This window comes from Dermacentor andersoni, chromosome 2 (genome assembly GCF_023375885.2).
Source record: "Dermacentor andersoni chromosome 2, qqDerAnde1_hic_scaffold, whole genome shotgun sequence".
Taxonomy (NCBI): domain Eukaryota; kingdom Metazoa; phylum Arthropoda; class Arachnida; order Ixodida; family Ixodidae; genus Dermacentor; species Dermacentor andersoni.
This window is the reverse complement of record NC_092815.1, coordinates 212,656,344-212,677,524: the sequence shown is the minus strand read 5'-3', so window position 1 is coordinate 212,677,524 and position 21,181 is coordinate 212,656,344. Positions and strand designations below refer to the sequence as shown.

Genomic DNA, 21,181 nt, shown 5'->3' with positions numbered 1-21,181 from the left:
TAAGTGTGTCCAGCAGCTGAAGCGTCCCATGGCCTATTACTTTCCGCAAAATAAGTAACAAAATAGAACTTTCACCACGCGACAATTCGCTGCGCCTCAACGTTTCTTTTTTTGTTTTGTTTTCCTTTTGTGGGGCGGGGGCACCATAATGAAAAAAAAAACGCAAGGGAAAGTATGTTGGTCACAATCGAATGCCTACTTTGGGCAACTAATGTGGCTATTAAAGGAATATCGAAGAAAACACGAGACGCTTGGTCCACCAAGAACCATGCGCATACTGCTCGGTATCCTACACCAGCGAGACAAGACTTTCTGGAGAGGTTGTGCTCAAGCGAACGCGGTGCAATCCGTCGAGTCCCCACAGTGATGGCGGCGAGCGACCATTGTTTCTTTTTCTCGTCTGCTAGCTAGAAAGTTTCCAAAGCTCTGCCAGGCAAAAATGCACTCGGCCAGAGAACGCGCACCGGAGTGCGCCGCGCGGTGGTCGGGGCAACACGAATAAAACGCATGCGCTCTGGCTGGTTCTGGCAGCCCCCGTGTAGGTGAGCGAGAAAAAAAATTGAAGAGGCTCAATGTGCCCTCTCGATTAAAAGTCGAAGTAGAAAAAAATAAATAAGAACATAGTTACCTTGGCTGGCTTTAGTGTCTTCACTGGATGCTTTGGCGCAGGTGAAAAAAAATGTTGATATTTTTTTATGTGACATGACGGCACTAATGAACCACCACAACGCTTCGTCCCATCGGGCCTCACTGCGGGCTTTGTCAACTTGTCTGATAGTGTGTTGATGTAGCTTGTCTCATTGTATGGCCCGTTGTACGACTTAGGAAAAGTTAATGCACCTTTGGCATCAAATATTTATGGGAACATTAAACTTACAAAGTTCCGCAATTGAAAATCTAAAGCACACGTTTGGAAATGTCAATGCACCTTTCACATCAAAAGTTTATGAGAACTTTATACCCATAATGTTTCGGAATTGACATCCACGCGCTTCGTAGATTCCATGATAGAGTGTAGATTCCGCGGCCTCCGCGAGAGGCCACGGCGAGCCCGTTTGTCATCAAAACGCCATTGAAACTTTGTGCTCGGATGGGGCTGCTTGCGTTATGTGACTCCCGGTGCATGGGCGTTGCCGCGAAATCCAACCCGAGTTCGCAATTTTCGCGGTGAAATGGCTTTTCGAGAGTGAAAAAGACGTTCTAGACCAAATCCAGAATGATTTCCTGCGCCTGGGGTTGCTTTGGTCGGCGGTGCATGGACAGCATGAAAAAATATCGTGGGGGGGGGGGGGGGCTGAAGCCCCATAAGCCCCCCTCCCCCCCCTGGCTACGCCCCTGATACGTAAGACAGCTAACTACAATTTCCCATAGACAAAGAATTGCTACAAAGGCCATGTTTCTTTGCTGTGCACAACACCACTCTAGCAAAGCAATTTTTGTCGCAACAGTTATTTGTGAATAATAAAAAGATTATCATTAGCAGCAGATACACATTTCTCGCATACCAGTAACAAAAAACTGCTTGTTTTATTCCATGCAACGGGTACATTTTATAGTCCAAACAACATGCTATACCTAGTCAATTTTCTGCATAGCTCTCCTTGTGCTATAGTGTGCCGATAAATATCCAGCAAATTATATTGAAAATGTTTATAGTCCTTTTTTCATATGTGGGTTTGTTTCGCAATACAACATGTAAGACCACTAGAGCTTCATTCAGATCTGTAACATTGCGAAAAAGGTATCAATACGAAATTGCTACCGAGCATATTGCAGATCGTTCTTAAAAATTTGTAATACACTTCGTTTGTTCTACCGTCACCTAGGCATAAATCGCGCTTGGGCCGGGAGTTTAGGCGGTGCGGGATTTGAGTGAATGGGCCAAAATGACAGTTTCTAGACAATAACAACAAATAGCGCTAAATTTTTTCGTTGAGAAACAGTAAATGCAAGAGAAGCATGTGTCAATCGGCGCTTGATCGTCAGTAGAGGTTGATCCACAAAGGTATTATTGAACGCGTAGCTTCGGGACATGGAGAAATCTTTTTCTAAAAGCAACGCAAGTCGGCTGCACTCAATGCATCAGGGCAACCTGCTCAGAGCTATTCTCCTTTGAATGGTTTTCAACAGCTTCCTCTAATACGCTGAACGTACATTACGCACTATATTTAACAGTGCTTATAGGCTCAGTTTCGTGCGACTTGTCTGAAGCATAGGACGGGTGTTAGCGCTATGTTACGAGCTTCATCATTGGCTGGAGGTCATCCGTCATGAGAATTTCGACGTCAACACAATAAGAAGGCGAAAGCATCTTGACTTTTCTAGACACTCGTTTCTGGCACATCATGCTTTCCTTGCTTATTAAGATTATTCGTGACTTTGCCGAAAGGAGACCCCCCTCCCCCCCTCCGACTTTAGCTATATTAATGACACCACTGAAGAGTGTTGAGCCACATTAGTACTTGCACAACTTTACTGAAGTAAGCTCAAAAAGATTCTAGCATCCCAACATCCTTGTATGGTAGCTATGTAATAATCTTTGAAGAGGAGGGTACAAGTGTGGGAGCAATGCCTGTCTGCAGAAAGAACACGCTGCACGATGTTTATGCAAATACTGAACTATGTCAAAATATTTTCTATATATAGGCTAAGCAGGAGACCACCCTATGAGCTATCGGAATTACAAATATAATAATATATCAGTAAGAATTTTTTTCTTAATCTTCAAGCGTTTGGAGCTTTCCTTTTGCAGCGGGTTTTCTCTCAAGCTGTTTTTTTCAGACCTATATTGATGTCATTTCTGTGCAGCATAAGCCACGCATAGCAGAAATGTTGCAGGAGGTCTGTGCGACACTGATAAGAACAAAATATTTCTTGTAGCACACTGCTGTTTAGCTTATCTTTCAGTGCAGCGGACACACCGCACGATTGCGCGACCACACATAACGTGCCCCAGGAAACATTTATCCGTGTCCTTCCCTTCCTCTTGCGATAACAGAGCGTCACCTGGCACTGCAAGAGTCGGTAGAGCTCCGAGTTCACATGATACATCAACGTCTGTATAGTGCTTCCCTCGTGGTAACCTTTCGGCAGCTCCTTAACTTCGCTGACTCTCTCAGTCGGTCGATGACGCCTGCGGTCTCTGGTGAGTATATTGTCCGCTTTTGGCATCGCTTCCACAGTGTAGAACCTGTAAAGACATACACATCATCAGAACATCTTGTTAGGGAGAGTTGGCAAATGTTCGCCAAGGTTGCGCATTGTGTCAAGGAACACTACACACGCACACGGGACAAGCGCAGCGCCCTGTCTATGCTTGAGTGTCGTGTTGCACTGCAAAGCGAATTCCACTGGCAACACATGCGTGCCATATGGCGTCACTTCACGTTTATGGAAACAGGACATGAAAAGCCCGTTCATTATCAACTTTCTAGTGCACGTGACAAAAAAAGAAAAAAAAAAGAAACGGAACTGTTTTCGCAAAATACTACTTTTAATCCATGCAGGTTAGTTCTCATTATACTTGGCTGCAGGATTTCCAGTAGAAATATGCTCCAAAATTTAATAAGCAAGGTTCCAAGCTTTAGTGCTGCTACATATTCAAGTAACATGTCAAGCACTGCTGGTTTCTCAATAGCTGGCTGAGAATACTAGGCATCAGTTTTTAGAGCGTTTTCATGATCCATGAAGGTTCTTGATTCATCTTAATAATGATTATAGGCAATTTAGCGTTTTATTTACTTCGGTTTGATTCTTCTGCAAAATAAGAGCAGAACTAACTTCCAATAGTTTAAAGCTGCTGGGAAACATAGCACTGTAATTTTTGCTCCGGGAGAATTTCTGCTACAAATCGGCAAACCAAGCTTAGAGAGAACGCGCAGCGCGCAGCAATAGCTGACTTCGCCGTGTCGTATGCTGTAGCGCCAAGCGCGGCGCGACATTTTACGAACGTGAATTCGCCCATTAGACAGTTTTAGTTACACGTACGTAGAGGCTTCACGTACGCAAACGTAAAAAGCCTACGTACCTTACGTGCACGCCATCTGAAACGCTTTTAGCTACACGTACGCGACGCACGCCAAGAGGGACCCCGTAGCTCCATCTATCGGGAAATGTGAACACGGCGGTAGCCAATTCAATCCTGTCGCCGTGTTTCGATGCAAGCCGTCTGCGCGCGCGCGGCCCGCTATCGCTTGTTCGTGATCTCGCGGAACTCCCGCGCGAAGCTGTCTACGTGCGCAAGAAACGCACGCAAAGAATTGAATCTCACGTACGTCCGTGAGACGCGCGCGCGCCCGCTACGTACTACGCATGCGCACTGCTGACACGTAGAAGCTCTACGTACGCAAAGCCTCTACGTACGTGTAACTAAAACTGTCTATTGTCGGCGAAAAACGTTCAGCTATTTAGTTTAGCCTGTAATCAGGAACATCGCGCACCGCAGACAAGCAAGCGATAACGACAAACTGACAAGCACGCGGCTTCTTGGCCCACGCAGAGCAAATTTCGCTGCGTGACGTCACAGGGCGCCCGGCGCCGGGGCAATTAAACGACGAGGAAAAGAGCGCTCGCCATGCTCGTGGCACTTGCTCCGTCTCATGTCAAGTGGTTTTTGTACGAAAACAATGAACTGCAGAAGCACAGATTGTGAACCACCAATAACTTGCTTACGTTCATCGGTCAGGGACCGCTCTTCCACTCCAACAGTCGGCACAGCCGACCACGACAGCGTAGCCGCTTCCTCTGAAGTGGTCCGAGCAGAGGCCGTAGCCGTGAAGGCTATACGGTCTCTGCTCACCCGACACCGATTTAGGTCTGCCGACTGTCGACGACAGCGTTTTTTCCTTCGTGTCGGCGCCTCTGTCACACCGACAATCTGCCGACGGTCGGCGGAGAGCTGTGTCGGGTCGGCATAGTGTGAGCAGCGAGCCTTTATACATTTGCTACCATGTCATCCCCGCCAGGCCTCCCCATTTAGCGTCATTTCGCCATGTGTCACATCTGAAAAATGGGCAAAATACCGCGTGGTCATGACTGAAGAACACTTAAAGTGAAACCAAAGTTGAGAGCACGAATAAGCGACTAAAACATTCTGCCCTGCTAGGCACAGGTTGAAAAGTGAAGCGAACCAATGTCGTTACATAGGTAACTCGATTTTCATCTTGTAATTCAAAACGCAAACGGTGACTGCAACGCAATTGATTTTTTCTTATTACTTCTGCCGTATTCATTACCATTCAAAGGCGGTAATGTAATAACAAAAAACTAGCGACCGGAATGCTCTGCAGCGTAACCAGTTAATGCAGCAACCATTCAAATACCTTCTGCAGATATAAATTGCAAGTTTTCTACTCGTAGAAGAAATGAAGACCAACCGCTCACATTTACCGAAGCGAAATTTCCGTCTGCGCGTCAGCTAGTATCAATCGGCCAAACAGCTTCAGTTTCTTACAACACCGCAGGAAAGTGCGCCGCGCCAGGCCAAAAAGATATTCACTTGAAAACAGGCGCGGAAGATCTTTCGTTTCGTGCTATAGCTGTTTTGGTAAGCACAGCGCTTGTTTATTCATAACGACTGCAGAAAAAATGCTTACCTCTCGTCCGCTGGGAAACGGAAAAATTTCGCTCCTTGCGTTGCTCCCCGAGTTGCCACATCACACAGCCACGCAGCAAGCCTTGTATCCTTTCCTCAGTTTTTTTCGACATTGCCGAAACATTCGCAGGCACAGAAAGGAAGTTTTAAACTGCAGAGCACACGAGAAAACGTGCACACGCACGCAAAGCGGCAGGAGCAGACGACGAGAACGGCAGCCGAAGCGACCACAGCGAACGCGCCACCTGTTGGCTCAACGAACGAAGCGACCAAATAAAGGTATACGATGTCGAAAAAAGAAAACAGCCAAGAGCATATTTTATTTCGACACATAACTGCATCACTTCCCGTTGTTGTTATGCAGTCTGAAAGTACAGAGGCACATATGCAAAAGTTATTGAATTCTCCTTCGCCCACCAGTGTCATGGCGACGCCTTACTGCCAATACCGAAACTATCCCCACTGTCCACCTACTGCCTGAATCGCCAAAATGGACCGGCGCCAAGCATTGTCCTCAACCTGAGTCGCGGCAAGAGGTTGGCACCGACAGCCAGTGCAAGAGTAACACAGAGCGCCACGATGTCAGCCGCAAACGGTCGCGACAGTCCCCCCCCCCCCCTCATATCGGATCCGCGCTTCCTAGCCGCTATTTTGATTTCTCGATTCGTGCTCGAATCTTGCTATCACGTGAAAGTGGAGTGGTGAGCTACTAGCTGGTACAGAAAAAAAAAAATAACATGATAACATAGTTGAATTATCCCTGCAAAGCACCGAAAATCGTTAAATCGTTGAAGCGGTCTTCTCCTTACAACACTGCGTATTGCGGAGAAGCCAGCTGCGGCGAACACTTTTCTTGGAGAGAGACGCGCGTATGGAAAACACATTCATGTCATCGAACTGTGCTAAGTAGTAAATAAAACAACACAGGGGACACACCGGTACAACGAGTGCAAACTATCAACCGTCATACTATCGAATGCATAGGTTTTACAGCGGAGCTGTATATGGCTAGGGTGCCATAGAATTTTAGGGTCTGCATACAAAAGCTATCATCATCAATAGCTCATACCCCGTAAGCAAGCAAAAAAGTACAATGGTTCATAGCCCTGCAAGGCAGAGCTAGCTACAAGCACTGAGTAAAGTGAAGCGAACAGTGCTTACATTCTTTCTAATCACGCGCACAACATACATAAAAGCATGTCGAAAACTGACATCATCTATGGCTCGTAAGCAGGCAAAAAAAATGCAATGGCTCATAGCCCCGTAAGGTTCATGGCTACTTACTTTGCGTGGGTTCGTTGCGATGACACTAGCCCTGTGGTCGATGTCGGTGATTTCAATGTGAATGTGTCGGGACCGAAAAAGGAGTGGTTTACTCGTTTTGTGTTGCAGACATATCGCTTGCGACGCCACACAGTTCCGGCCCAACCGACCACCCAGCGGCGTTCGTGCATCGATTTGTCATTACCAAAGAATGTGCTTGCAGTTGCGAGTATGCCGATCAATGTGTATCATAGCGACCACAAAGCCATTGTGACCGTCGATACTAAGTGTCAATGAGTGAGGCAATAAAGTCTTTGCCAGAAGATTTCTTACCACGATGTTTACAGCTCCGCTGGTCATCCACTTCGCACGGCGGAATGGCCTTGAACTTTTTTTTTTTATTACAAAGAGAGCTGATAATTTGTTAACGAAGTTCTATCGACTTTCAGTTAATTTGCCACAGTAGCGTTTCACTCGAAATAAATCTGGTCCTACAATCTTTCATCCACCGTGAGGGCAATGGAAAGCACGTGTAGTGTTCCGTCATTTATTACAACTTTTAATTTGTTGCAACACATACATGGGGTTGTTAACTGCTCTTTGATGGTCAGCTCCGTCGAGTGATTGGCACGCAACGTTCGTCTTAGAACAGCTAAATATGCTACGTTCGAGAATAGCTTATTCTATGACGCTACTTTAGCGAATAAGCAACCTACAAGATCTTGGAATATACGCGTGCCGCTACATCTAAATATTTTGACACCGGTACTCGGGCAAATTGTCATTCAAAGCCCTTTCATTTATCTGCGATGTTTCGAAAACAGTCTAACAGCAGCGGGTTTAAAAATGAAACCATTGCCACGCAAAGATGTTGTGGTGGCACAGTGGTGGAACAGCCATTTCGCCTTGCGGCGCAGTTTCTACCGCAAGCCAAAAGCCGATTAGGTGCAGCAGCGAGCACTTCTGGCGCAAGGTCGAACGCGCATGTGCTTACCACATACCGTGTAAATTAATTGATATAGTCGATATGTTGTGGAGACGGGTGGAGAAGGCTACGGCCACGTTCGATACGGCGCAGAGAAGGCACCACAGACAGATCGTCAACAACTGCGTGTCTATTAAGCCAGGATGCAACACAGCGCGACAGTCACGGCTTGTGGGCAAAGGCGCACCCGCAAGACCGATCGAGTACGCGCGCCTGCACTGCACATGACATCATGCAACATGCTCCTGTCACGCCATGCACATTACGGAGTTCCCGAATAGGGGCCGCAAAGCCGTCTGCGGCCGCAAATAGCGTCAGCGCCACTGCGCATGCGCGAGACGCAAATACGGTTTCGCGTTTGCGTCGGCGACGCCATTTCACCCAAACAGCCCAGCGACACAAACTCCACGCAAAGGTTTTGCGCCAACGAACACGGCAGCACCCGTTGAAGTGGCTGCTCTTGCCTTGTACCACATTCTTCACTGTGCACCACGTGCGATTCTGATCGCAGGTTCTCTTTTGCAAAGCCTCGTTATTACCAATAACCATCGAAAACATCTGCCTTTAATTCTAGAATGCGACATCCTCCTCCGGAAAACTCAGCGGTGCCATGCGGGATCGATGAAGATCGAAATACAGCGCCTGCGAGACGTTACAGCGGCACCACGTTGTACGTCCGCCAGAGAAAAATGCGCGAATGATGAACCGGACGACTTCGACGGGCCCATAGAGTTGAGAAGCTCTATGGATGGGTCGCTGCTTCCTTTTGTGATGATGATGATAGCGTGCTGCTGGTCCTGACTTCAGTTTTGCTAGCTGCAAAGCATCGACGGAAGGAGGGTTTCGCTTTTACACATGCTTTGGCGCAATCTCCCGCTAAAATTCAGTTTTGGCGCAAGACGGCGCAGCTGTTCCACCAGTGCGTGACAAGGGCCACGACAAGGATACCTTGCGCCAGAAGAGAACATTCCAGGCGAGACCATTTACTGCGTGCTGCTCTCATGTCGGCTTGCAGGCAGGGGTACTGTACTATGCCACGCTTACCTCTCGCAGTCTTGGCACAAAAGCTTGCGTTTCACAGTCTGACCATCCTTGATACAAATGCAAAAAAGCCGCTTCTCACGGTACAGTGTTCTTTTCCGGTACTGTAGAAGGGCAATTTACTGATGCATCGCGCATTACCTTCCCCGTGTCTCTTTTAAGTCGCGCTTAAAAAAAAAAACACCGCACTTGCTACCTCATGTGGTCAGGACCGCGCGGACTGTTATCGCAAAAGTGGCGCCGTGTACCGCCAACGTAATGCAGAGAATAAAAAAGAAAAACATATTCACCTTTTGGAAGTCGGCGTTGTAGACAGCACGCTTGTGCGACACTGTGGAGTAGTAGGCGATCTTGGTCAGTGACCCTCCTGGAAGGGAAACGGGAAAACCTTGTTTCGCAGGAGACAGAGTAACGCGACACAAAACGCTCAGCGCACTCGACAAGCTAGGACCGGCCAGGTCGATGACCCCGACGCCTCTCTGGAGTGTAGCAGCAAGCATGCCATTTGCAGCAGAAATATAGAAAAAACTGAGCCAGTTGGTAAACCGCAAGCTCGAGGAAAACAGCCCGGACAGGCAAGAAACTAAACCAAAACGAAAACAAGGCATGCGCCGAATGTAGCTTCGGAACGCTGTATTGATCTTGTTTTCTTCCTCGACCGCTTTTTTTTTTTTGTGCTCACACCGTTTTTTTTTTTTCGAGGCACAGCTGAAGCAGTGCAGATGCCAGCACAACGGCGCATGTGCCGCAGACGGCGCTGGTTCGATTACCGACTGTGGCGGTAAATCTGCGCTAGCGGTAAACTCGAGGTGGCCAAGGTAATTCGAAGCCTTCGATCCAATATACGGTCGGCGTCTCTCAAAGAGCGCACGTACTGTATTGAGACGAAAAAAATCAATCAATCAATCAATCAATCAATCAATCAATCAATCAATCAATCAATCAATCAATCAATCAATCAATCAATCAATCAATCAATCAATCAATCCACGGCATGACAACTGTGGTTTTTATGGCACGCGCGCGGGCAAGCGGCGACGTTTCAGCTGTCGGTGGTTGTGCCTAAAGGCCCTCCATCCACGCCCCACCGCCGCATGTGCTGCGAAAACGTGGATGGAGGGGTTTTAGTTGTGCCTGTGCTAGAAACAAGCAAACGTTTCATGATTCCGGCGCGAATGTTTAGAAAACTCGGCGCAATTTGTTTCTACGAACACTTTATTTGTTTATTGGTCAATAATATTATTATTATTGTTTTACAGTTGCTATTCTCATGAAAGCCCGATTGCTTATTTTTGCGGTGACAGCTACTTAAAGATAAAAAAAAAAACGCAAACACGTTTTTTCGCTATCGTTCATATCTTGCACATATCCAGTCAACCACTATGATATATCTATACCTCTTTGCATGTATAATTCAACAGTATCCTGTTGCTTCTATTTTAGCGAGGAGAACTGCTGAGGTCACAAACGACGTAAGAGGAGACGGAAGACGTATGTTACCATCACGAAGTACGCACACGTCGTATATACACTGATCGTATACCAAACGAATAAAGGGGTTAAGGCGAATACGTTTATTGCGAACCGTTCGCTACCATCTTGGGTCTTCCCTCCTCTCCTCGGGACGTTGGTTCGAATCTCACCGCGTCCGTCAACTGAAGAGGTGGCAAAGACTTCCGCTTTATACTGCAGAAGTAACCAATCCTCTTCCGCCGAACGAATGAAAATGGCGGTCTGAGACAATAATTTACCGGTGTAAGCTGCATTTTAGTGTTCTTGTTCAGTGCCCCTGTAAGCATCATCGCGAGCGTCGGTTCGTATACAGATAATAATAATAATAATAATAATAATAATAATAATAATAATAATAATAATAATAATAATAATAATAATAGTACGTTTATTTCCCACCGAAAAGATGGAGGAGGCTGTAGGTAAAAGCTGCATGAACAAACGGCAGCTTGACAGGGGCCCGCAGCCCCCTCTACAAGGTGGCAGTAAAAAAAAGGTTACAGGAAGGAAATCAACGCCGAAAACATACATAGGCACCGAAATGGACACAAGGAATGAACAGAAAAATCATCCATTGAGAAAGCTTAGGTACCTTGCACATAGTGTTACCGTATTTCAGCTTTAGTTAACTTTAAAATGTCAGTGGTACTTTTGTAGTAATTATTCAAGACAGTTATTCAAGACAGGCAACGGGAAGGACAGTTTTTCTCTGGAGTATTTAGCCCGAGGGGTTATAACATCCCCTTTCGCTTTGTGACGGGTGCTGTGTACGGAAATGTTCTCTTTTAGTGATAGGTCGCGTAGAAACATTCTAGTTTCAATTACTTAGCGTTTGTAAACTAGTGTTAGCTTATAGTTATAGAGATTTTTTTAGTGGTATAACGTTTGTTTGTCTTTCGAAAAAAAAAAGGAAAACTGCGTGTATGGCTGTTATATGGTAAGTCATAAAGCAGTCTGACAAGCTTTTTCTGGAGGACAAAGCGTTTATTTTGTAAATTCGTTTGAGTAGTTGTGCCCCAAGCCAATAAACAGTAATCTAGATGCGAGTAAAAAAGCGAATTATAAAGTAGAAGTTTGAGCTTGAACGGCATATATGTTCTAAGGCGGGATAAGACGGCAACTACATGAGTTGACTCTGTCAAAACACTGTAAGTGTGGTTATCCCAATGCATATTATTAGAAAAAGTTACTCCAAGGACTTTAATTTGATCAGTTATTTCCAGTGGTTCGCCCCCATAGGTGAAATTTACTGGATCGTCGAACTGCTTTGATTTTGGCCTAAATATAACAGCTTTTATTTTATTAGGATTTATTTTCAGCTAGTTTGCTATTGACCATTTTCCCAGGTTTATAACGAGGGAGTTACAGAAATAGTGGTGTCATCAGCATATAGAAAATATTTTGGTTTACTACAGATATTTGTAAGGTCGTTGATATAAATATTAAAGAGCAGCGGACCCAGAATGCTCCCTTGGGGAACGCCTCTAATAATGGGTTTTAAGTCAGATTGATACGAGTCAATTTTCACAAACACTTACCGGCTTAAGTTTTAGCAAGGACGTCTCGTGCCTTAAGATAACTAAAAAGTGGTTTAGCTTACTTCGTTATTTATTTAGAGAGTGATTATCACGCATTTATTGACTTTACAGCCACAACTTAATGCGCCCACGCAATAAAAAGAAAGAAAAGGTATCTCCACTGAAATTTCTGAACGAGTTGCCTCTATACCCGTTTGAAGAAGGTGGTACGGGAAAAATGGCCTTCGCAAAATGACAAGCGGCCGACAGAAAAAAAAAAAAAATCCACAAACGAGTAAGCGCGACGAAGTTCGTTAAACGAAGCCGATCCACTTGCGAAACCGCACGCCGACACACCGAAATAGCGGAGCCAATCAGTTACGGAAAGCGACGCTAACCTTCGAAAAAGCTCAATTCATCTTGCCTCAGTTGTTTCGGCGGCGCGCTTAAGAGAGTCAAGGTCGACACGCTTCGTTTCGAGCCCGCTCCATAATCGAGACGAGCGGGTGGACAGATCGGAGTCGCGATGTAACGCGACCGCATTTTCAAAATGTGGTCGGCAAACGGCACTCGCGCCAGTGATTGGCAACGTGCCCATCTGCATCCCAGCGTGTACACCTCATTACGATACCTTGCGAGCCGCGCCAGTTCGGGCAGGGCACGGTTTCACCGGGTACCCTGTAGATCAAGGCCGCTCTACGCAGCCAACATAATGAATGCACTTCTTGTATTCTCTTGAGACGGTAGAGTTCTTTTTTGTTGTTGTTGAAGAGAGAAATACAGCAATCGGTATTTTGACTGGTGAAGGATTCTTTCAAAACTATATCTTCTTCATTTGGCTAAAAGAAGGAAATGTGATTGTTATTTGAGGAGGTGACGGCGGAACGTCTCTTTGCTGAATTTCGCATTGAAATTTTATACTTGCGCGTAAGCGTGCGACGTCGCTGATTCCGATGTATTCACTGGTATTGGGTCGCTTTCGGCTCAGGCCAAAAAAAGAAAAAAAAAGGAAAGAAAAAAAAAATAATCCCGGAACTTGTTAGACTGAGTCGACGGTTCCTTTGCAATGCCATGTTAGTCATTCTTCACCGACAGACGCTCGGTTCTAGCAGACGGCGTCAAAATCATCGACGTCAAGGCGACCTTCAGGCAGCGTCGCCTAAGCAGGCTCCTGTCACGGCTGGGGTGACGTATGTGCTATGTACAGAAGCGGAGTAATACGGCCAGGCACGTACCCGAGGGGGGCGGGCCTCAGCAACACCCCCCCCCACCTTCCGCCCAGGCGACCACTCCTCACACACATTCCTAAAGCGCCTCCAAATCAATCTCGAGACTTGACAACTATTCGGCGGTCAACATTTTGCTGCCTCTTTCATTCCTTTTGGATGGTGGTAGTTATCGGCATGTCCTGGGGTGTGGAGCACAGTTTCCTCATCGATTCGGTGCCCGTGCGTTTAACTCGAGGTGCGTTCAGTTGTCACCATGCATGTATTGCAACGGTCACGCGCATCCCTGTTGCTTCGTTAGTTCAACCTTCCTTGTTCAGGCTGAGCTAGGGACCAGGAAAGGGAGTCGGTTCTTGGTCAGCTGGTCTGTATGCTCGTGGAACGAGTTGCGGCCGGAGAAAACGCCGGTTGCGTTTGAATTTTCCTTTCGCTTCATTATTTCCTCGAGGGGCGGCTCGCCGCGACGCTGGCAGATCCTCGGAACCATATACCCACGATATTGGTTACATAAGGTGCAAAATAAAATCATGCGAAAAAGCGTTCATCATATCAAACACTGCAATAACTGTTAAACCCACAAGAAATATGAATATCACCCATTACCTCGCCTGGTTTTTCCCTAATTGCACAGCACTTTTCGTGTAAAATTTACAACTGGAAACAAGAGTCGCAAGGAGTTGAGAAATTAAGCGATCTACTTAGGGAGAGAGCGGCAACAGCCAAACAGGAAGGAAAAGCGAAAATTAGCAAACTTAAGAGGAAGCTTTAGCTCGGGCCCAACTCCGACGCGGCCTATTCAAATACATGTAAAACGCAAAAACGTTTTTGTGAGATAACCCCCGGACCAATTTTGATGAAATTTGTTGCATTTGAAAGAGAAAGTTAAATTCTAGTGACTGTTGGAAGCGGAATTTCGATTTAGGGCTCGAATTTTCTTAAAACGATTTTAAAGTATTTGACCGTTTGAAAAAAATAGAAGCACGAAGTTTACAAATTCATAGCTCTGCATCAAGAACTGATATCGCGGTTCTGTAAACAGCATCCATTAGATCATTCAAAGCGGACAAATTCAATATGTCATTTTACATCTTACGTGAATTTGTTACGTTGGTTACAACGGTTTTGCAAAAGTTGTATTTCCCTATGATTAAAATTTTTTTATATTCATGTGTAACATATCAATTTTGTCCGCTTTAGATGTACTATTAGATGCAATTCACAGAATTGTATTATCATTTTTAGTGGTTGAGTTACAGAGTTGTAAACTTGATAGTTTCGTTTTTTGAAAATTTTCGATTTTTGCCCATTTTTAATAAAAAATTTACGACCTAACTCAAAAATTCGAAACCAACAGTCACTAGATTTTAAGTTTGTCTTTCAAATGCAACAAACCTCGTCAAATTTGGTGCAGTGGTTGCCGAGAAAAACGAATTCTCCTTTTACATGTATTTAGATAGGAGCACTCGAGCTAAAGCTTCCTCTTAACCGTAGTTTGTGAAAATATTTACCGATCAACATCTGTTTACTTAAAAAGGAAGTAGAGAAAACGCCGCCGGAAGTGGAGAGTGATTCCCTGTGTTTTGAATGACGCTTCTACAGTTATCAGTCGAGCCGCCTGACGTACACATTTATATGCCATGCTCATGTAAGTGTTTTTCTAACCTTCCGCGGTGGGCGCAGTACGTCTAGAACCGCAGCGTCCTGCGCTCTGCGCGGTTATACAGGACTGGCGGCCCCGCATCATTACGCAACTTCCCAAATAACAATACCACTCCGTTTTGACACTTGGTAGAGCAGTAAACGATGGATCCAAAAGTACTGTGATTGTCCCGCAAATATATCTTCCTCTACAATTCTTTCATAGCTAATTCAGATAAACGCAACTAGAAATCTTTATTTTACACTTTCGCTTGTTTACTTCTTCTTGGCAGTGTCCTTCCTGCGCGAGTCCCGGTGATGTGGTTCCGTGTTTGCTAAGTAAATGAGAGGTGTACTTCCTGCGAGATACACCTTATTTAATTTCTCTTTTGCGTGTTTAGGCGTCTTTATCGTGAATGATGGGCATTATTCACATTTGTATAGTGAAGATGCACCCCCCCCCCCCCCTCATTTGCACAAAAAAGTTATTTCGTGTGGCCGCCCCCCCCCCCCCAACCCCCTTAAAAAAAATCTTGAGTAGGTGCCTGAATACGGCATAATATTTCTCCTAGGTGTCGTTCTTTAATGGCGCACAGTTCAGACAGCAACAGAAGTGCGAAACGGGGTAAACTCTCGCCCATCTTTCTGCGGCAGCGGAGGTGAACCTATAGGGAGCCGAAAGACGTGCCCAAAAGCGCTCTCCAATATAGTCCCAAAGTATCATTCACGTCTGTTTGGGCTGGGAAACAGAAAATATGAACACACTTCTTTTTTTACAGCAGCACTTACACTGGAACAACACAATGCACACCACTACGGAAGTTGAATGTGACATTTATTTAAATTTTTTTCTCGTTTTGCACTTCCACGCTTGGGAAAATGCGAAGCCGCCGCAAGTAGCAAGCTATAATTGTTCAAGCTCTGTCAAACTGGGCCGGTCTACGCGGCGCAGTAACAAATGTGCGGAAGCTCCGTCCCTGCACCTTTTCCTTTTTCATGGCTAAGCGGAAAATAAGCTCGAGCGAGGAGCAGACGACGAGTAGTGCGTCTGTCCCAAGAGATCTCCACTCAAGTCGGTTGCCAAATCGCCAATAAGCCCCACGTTTCAAAAACCGACCACAGTGGTATTGCGAAGGGCGTACAGGGTCTACACTCTTAGGCAAAGTTACACCATTTGGGGTGTATCTCTGCCACACAACAATAATCGTCATCTGCCTTGCCTGCGTTTGCTTTCTCGAAAACGCCGCGCCCGCTACTTTCCCGTCGGGAATGCTATGTCAAGCTGTTAACGCGCATGCCGTTCGTTACTGGGAGGTACCGGGCTCGCCGCGTTAAAGAAAGGAAATGCGAACAAGACAGATGACGATCATTGTTGTGTGGCAAAAGGGTGTAATTTTGCTTAAGAGTATACTGACTGTCGTGTTACCCGTGGACAAAATGCCATTTTCCGAGCACCACATAAGATCTATAGGCGTACGCTGTAAGAAAGGCGAAATCAAAAGTATCTTCAATGGGCATTCCTTTTCAATTAGGTGAGCTATTTCAAGCACTAGTTTAGCAGGCGATGGTTGAAGAGGGAAAAAAAGGCGCAGACTATCCCAAATTACCAAGTACGGTACTCAGGGAAGAATATAATCGTGTTATCTATTAAGCTTGTATTTATGGTCTACATTTAAGTTGCACCAATAGGCGAGATTATAACTGCATTACTTGTTAAACGTATATTTCAAGCGTATATTTCTGCTCAGGGAATCCTCTATTCAGTGTATCTTCCTGCTCAGAATGCATACATTACATTCTTCCACTATCCTGCTTAGTCGGCAATACCAGTATTTTTCGCAATATTGCAGATTAATTTTATTGAGCCTGATAAACTGTCTAAATTCATTCACGAAAAATCTCAATTGTCTTTAACGGTCGACTATTTCAGGTGCCAGACCAAATATTGCCTCATTCTCTCTCTCTCACGCTGTTACGGTTGGCGTGTAACAACCCGGGCAAAAAGGATGCTCAAAGACCATGCCTAATCGAAACGGAGGATGGATTCCTAATTCGCCGTGGTTGTCTTGAGTGCTTGCCGGTCTGGCGGGCGCCCCCACAGTGATTTCGGGCCCCTTTGTGTGTCTTCGACCAAGGGGAGAACCCTTTCCGCGAACTGTTCAATCCTGGGAGAAAGGATCAGCCGCCCATCCCCGACCAGACTCGGTGCATGTCACGTGACGTTGATGTGAGCAAGATCCCGCCTAAGATTTTAGTGGGCTTATTTAAGGGGCACCGCAATGTACTTTTTCAATTCATTCATTCTCTTCTTCTTATCCTTCACCAACCATTGAATGAACAGTGCAAGTTTCGCACTAGAAATCGTCTCGTCCCGGCCTGGTCGCCATGATCTACCGGAAGCCCGCAGCCCGCCGACAATGCCACGCTACCCAATAGTAAAGCCGGTCGAGCTTCGAGAAACTGGCGTCGCAACAACGCACGTACACACACACGTATACACACACAGATACACACACACGCACGCGCGCACACACAGTGGGAACGCTCGGTCCTTTGATGCTGTTTTCCCCGCATGACTTGTGTCTCCTGTAATGCGGCTTCTCCGCGTAGCTAAGCGCCGGCACGGAGATTAGTATGCGAGAAGGCGCGAGTGTTGCGCTGCTAACGCCACCTAACCTAACGGCGGGTTTACCTGGGCGCAGAAGGAAGTAGCCTGTTCCTCTTCGGCTTGAGGTCGGCCAGCTGCGTGGACGTTTCGCGCGCTTTCCGGCCGTTCGCGGGATCGTCGTGCACAAGGCTTAGGAGCAGGGCACCGGAATGGTCGAATGCGATTGTTCGAACGCGCCACAGTTCGCATGACCGTGCACGCGAACGATTAGGCTTTGGTGTACATCATGGGGGCGAACGTATTCACTCGATATCCGGTCGGGCGAGTCGAACTTTCTCGATTTGTCGCGCGCCCATACGCATGTTCTATGGGTTGTGATTCGGCTAGCTGGCGTTGGTGTCGGAAAGGTGCAATAAATGCCCTTGTGATGGTTTCGCATTAAAGTGTCGTCATTTCTTTGCCCCAAGAGCACGTTCGAGACAGCCGCCCCCCCTTCCCTCCCCCCCCCCTCCCCACACACACACACACAAGCTTCCGTACCCGCCGCGGTAAGCTTAGCGGCTACGGTGTTGCGTTGCTAAGCACGACGTCGCGGGATCGAATCCCGGCCGCGGCGGCCGCATTTCGATGGGGGGCGAAATGCCAAAACGCCGTGTCCCGTGAAGCTAGAGATCCTCCGGTGGTCGAAATTCATCCGGAGCCGCGCACTACGGCGTGCCTCATAATCAAATCGTGGTATAGGCACGTACAACCACAAAATTCAAAACAAAAGCTTCCATGTATCCCGACACAATGCAAGATAAATAATGTCGGGCTGGAACGACCCTATAGCCCAGCGCCGTTATACAAGACTCGCATCGCTTCGCGCTCGCATCTGTGACTCCACAAGCGCGCCACCTGCTTGCACCAACAGCGCGTGCCCGAAAAGCGAAACGAGGAGCACGTCAACCTCGCGAGTCGCCCGGGAAGGCGAACGAGCGGACCTGCGATGTTAAAAAGAAAAGGAACAAGAGAAATACCGTCGCGGAGAGCTGCAGCAGCGTTTACCACACACCTGACCTCGACCGGGTACAACGCACACATCTGCGGGTGTCCTCGTTGCGGACGTGTTCTTGCACGTCGGCGTTTTCATCGCGTAGCTAGCTCTCGTGAATCATGCCTCCGCCCGGAATAATACCCGCAGAGAGCTTATCATTGGAACAACGACTGAACGTGTAAACACGCGAAAGTGTGTAAGCAGGCCGCGGCAGGGTTAGAGAAAATGGAAGCGGATAGATAGAGAGACGAGCAGGTGTTACACAAGCCGCACCCTATCGACGACGTCAAACAGAGCTAGATACGTCGGGCGTCTCGCTTAGGAGATAAAACAGCGCCAACTGGAGACAAGCTGCTGGCACTATACACAACAGAGGGAGTGTGCGCAATGCGCGAGCGAGAACAGTCGCAAAGGGCTTGAGCGCGCACACACACACACACACACACACACACACACACGCACACGCACACGCACACGCACACGCACACGCACGCACACACGCGCGCGCGCGCGCACACACACACACACACACACACACACACACACGTTTTAAGGCATACAAAGCGACGACATCGACTTTAGTAGTCTTGATACCATGAGGTGTAGCGCACGAGGTTTTTTTTTTATTGGCTGCTTGCCTGCTCCTAGCTCAAGTACTGCGTGGTGGGTGTGGTTAAAGAGAGTGAAATATTTTCTGCCACGACACAAAGGTCAGGTCAAACAAACGCCAGTGCGAAGTACATGGCGCCATGTTTGTTGCACCGTGTCTTTCAACTTAAAATACTCATTGCAAAAATGGCACAATTCCACGCCCTATTCGTGATTAGCGTACGAGCCAGCCTAACTTCGACGCTTGTTTCTTACAGTACAGACATGGCCGATGCTACTTTCGGGCACATTGAAAATTTGTCCACGTGCCGTCATATTAGGAATATGGCACTATATACGATCGCTTGTATACCAATGAGGTGCTTGAGAGCGGGCGACGTAGAGTTACTGTGCATGCTACCAAAGCTAGCTTTATAGCACATACATTAAATCTGGACGACGTGTTCGCAACCATTCGTTGTAAAGTAACAGGTAGCTTAGTGACGCACATGCATATATCATAGGGTGCAGCACCCCCGTCTGTTTCTTTCTTTCCCTTTTGTTGTTCGGGCTGCGCTTGCTTTTCTCGAATGCCTTCCACTAGGCCCCGCTGTTGGTGACGCCGAGCTGACAGAGCGGCAGACATTCTTCATGCGTCCGCTATGTGGCATTCTTTTGACACTTGTTACACTAACACTGACTAACACTGCAGTCGCATAGCGCACTGACAAGTTCGACGCATCGAAAACCGTTCTCTTTGCAAATGCAGTGCTTCTTGCTTCTAAATCTACGCGCATTCCTCTGTATTCTTACTTTTGAAGAAAAAAATATTTCCGTTGTTCAACACGGTTTCACGAAAGGCCCGTAAACTGAACTGAATCGAATTTGGTTACGTTAAGTCGTACACACTGCTCTAATTTTAGACAACAAAGGGCCGACTGACTTCGTTTATTTCAATTTTTCAAAAGCGTTTGATTTAGTTAATCACTTTTTGCTAGCGGATAAGCTGCTTGCATAGGGCGTTAGTGCGCCTTTGTGTGTTTTTCTTTAGAAGCTGCTTACCTAGGCTAATCAATTTTGTCCGAGTTAATAGTGTTATATTTCACTCTTATACAGCGCTGCAGGGAGTACCTTAACGTTCAGTACTGGCAATATTATTATTCAGAATCTTTTGTTAATGATTTCTCTTTTGCTGTTAAAAGTGCGACAATGCTCCAGTACGCAGACGACCTAAAAACAGTTCAAGAGAAGACATGTATCTTAAAGAAGTAGTGTACTGCCAATGGCCTTCTTCTAAACAGCTCTATAACCGGTCATTATGTCGTGAACAAGATAGCGTATCTCCGTCAATTACCCTTATGCACTTGATGAAGTCAATTTAAGCAGAATACAAATATACGATCTCTTGGAGTTAATGGACAGTCGTCTGCCCTTCAATGACCATGTAAATCCCTTTGTTAAAGGGCCCCTCACCAGGTCTGGCCATTTTGAGCTGATAAGCGCAGAACAGACGTTGCGCGATAACAATCGTGTCTGCAAACTATTACATCGCTAAGCGACGCGGAAAGATCTGAAATTTCAATCCGAACGCCGTTTCCCTCTTCACTCGCGGCCGCCGCGCTCCAAGCCGGACGGTGACGTAATCGTGCCCCTGTGCCTACGTAATCGTGTCTGCAGAGTGACGATGCTCGTGGTGACACGTGACTTCGAGAATTATTCAAGACAACATCTGTTATCTGTGCGATCTGTTGCTTGAACTGACGAATTGAAGTTTAGAGAAATAATAAAACACACAAACGGAATGTCTGCGTGTTTTTTGTTTTACTTCGCACCGAAGCAAGAGAGATGGTACATCCGTCTGCTTGTTACTACGGTCATCCGGTCACGTGCGCAGGTACCGAAACTGTGCAATTTTCTACCGTGTTCCAGCACGTGATCACGCTCTCCGATCCGCTTATTCTGCCTCAGTATTCGTGTAGCACTGAATTATACCGCTAGACATGTTTCCTTGTGCACAGCGCGCAAAATAGTGCGCTGCGCGAGCGAACGAGACAACAGCTCGCGCGCGACGCCATTGGCGGAAGTGCGTAGCGCCGAAAACAAAAAATGCGAGGTGCAAAAAAAAAAAAAAGAAAAAACGAAGGCGGGGCCTGTGACGTACGCGACACGCGATC

At 46.7% G+C, this 21,181-nt stretch overlaps 1 protein-coding gene across 3 annotated transcripts in view; it reads right to left on the bottom strand.

Moving 5' to 3' along the window:
* LOC126540163 (4'-phosphopantetheine phosphatase) overlaps positions 1–21,181 on the bottom strand; it is a 190,969-nt gene that overhangs the window by 109,400 nt on the left and 60,388 nt on the right. For all 3 annotated transcript variants that reach the window (XR_011892904.1, XM_072286618.1, XM_050186949.3), the window contains exon 2: positions 9,173–9,249. Coding sequence is in view for 2 of the 3 variants with exons in the window: in XM_072286618.1 (XP_072142719.1) it covers positions 9,173–9,249 (77 nt within the window). In the remaining variant the exon portion in view is untranslated. The remainder of the gene's footprint in view (positions 1–9,172; positions 9,250–21,181) is intronic.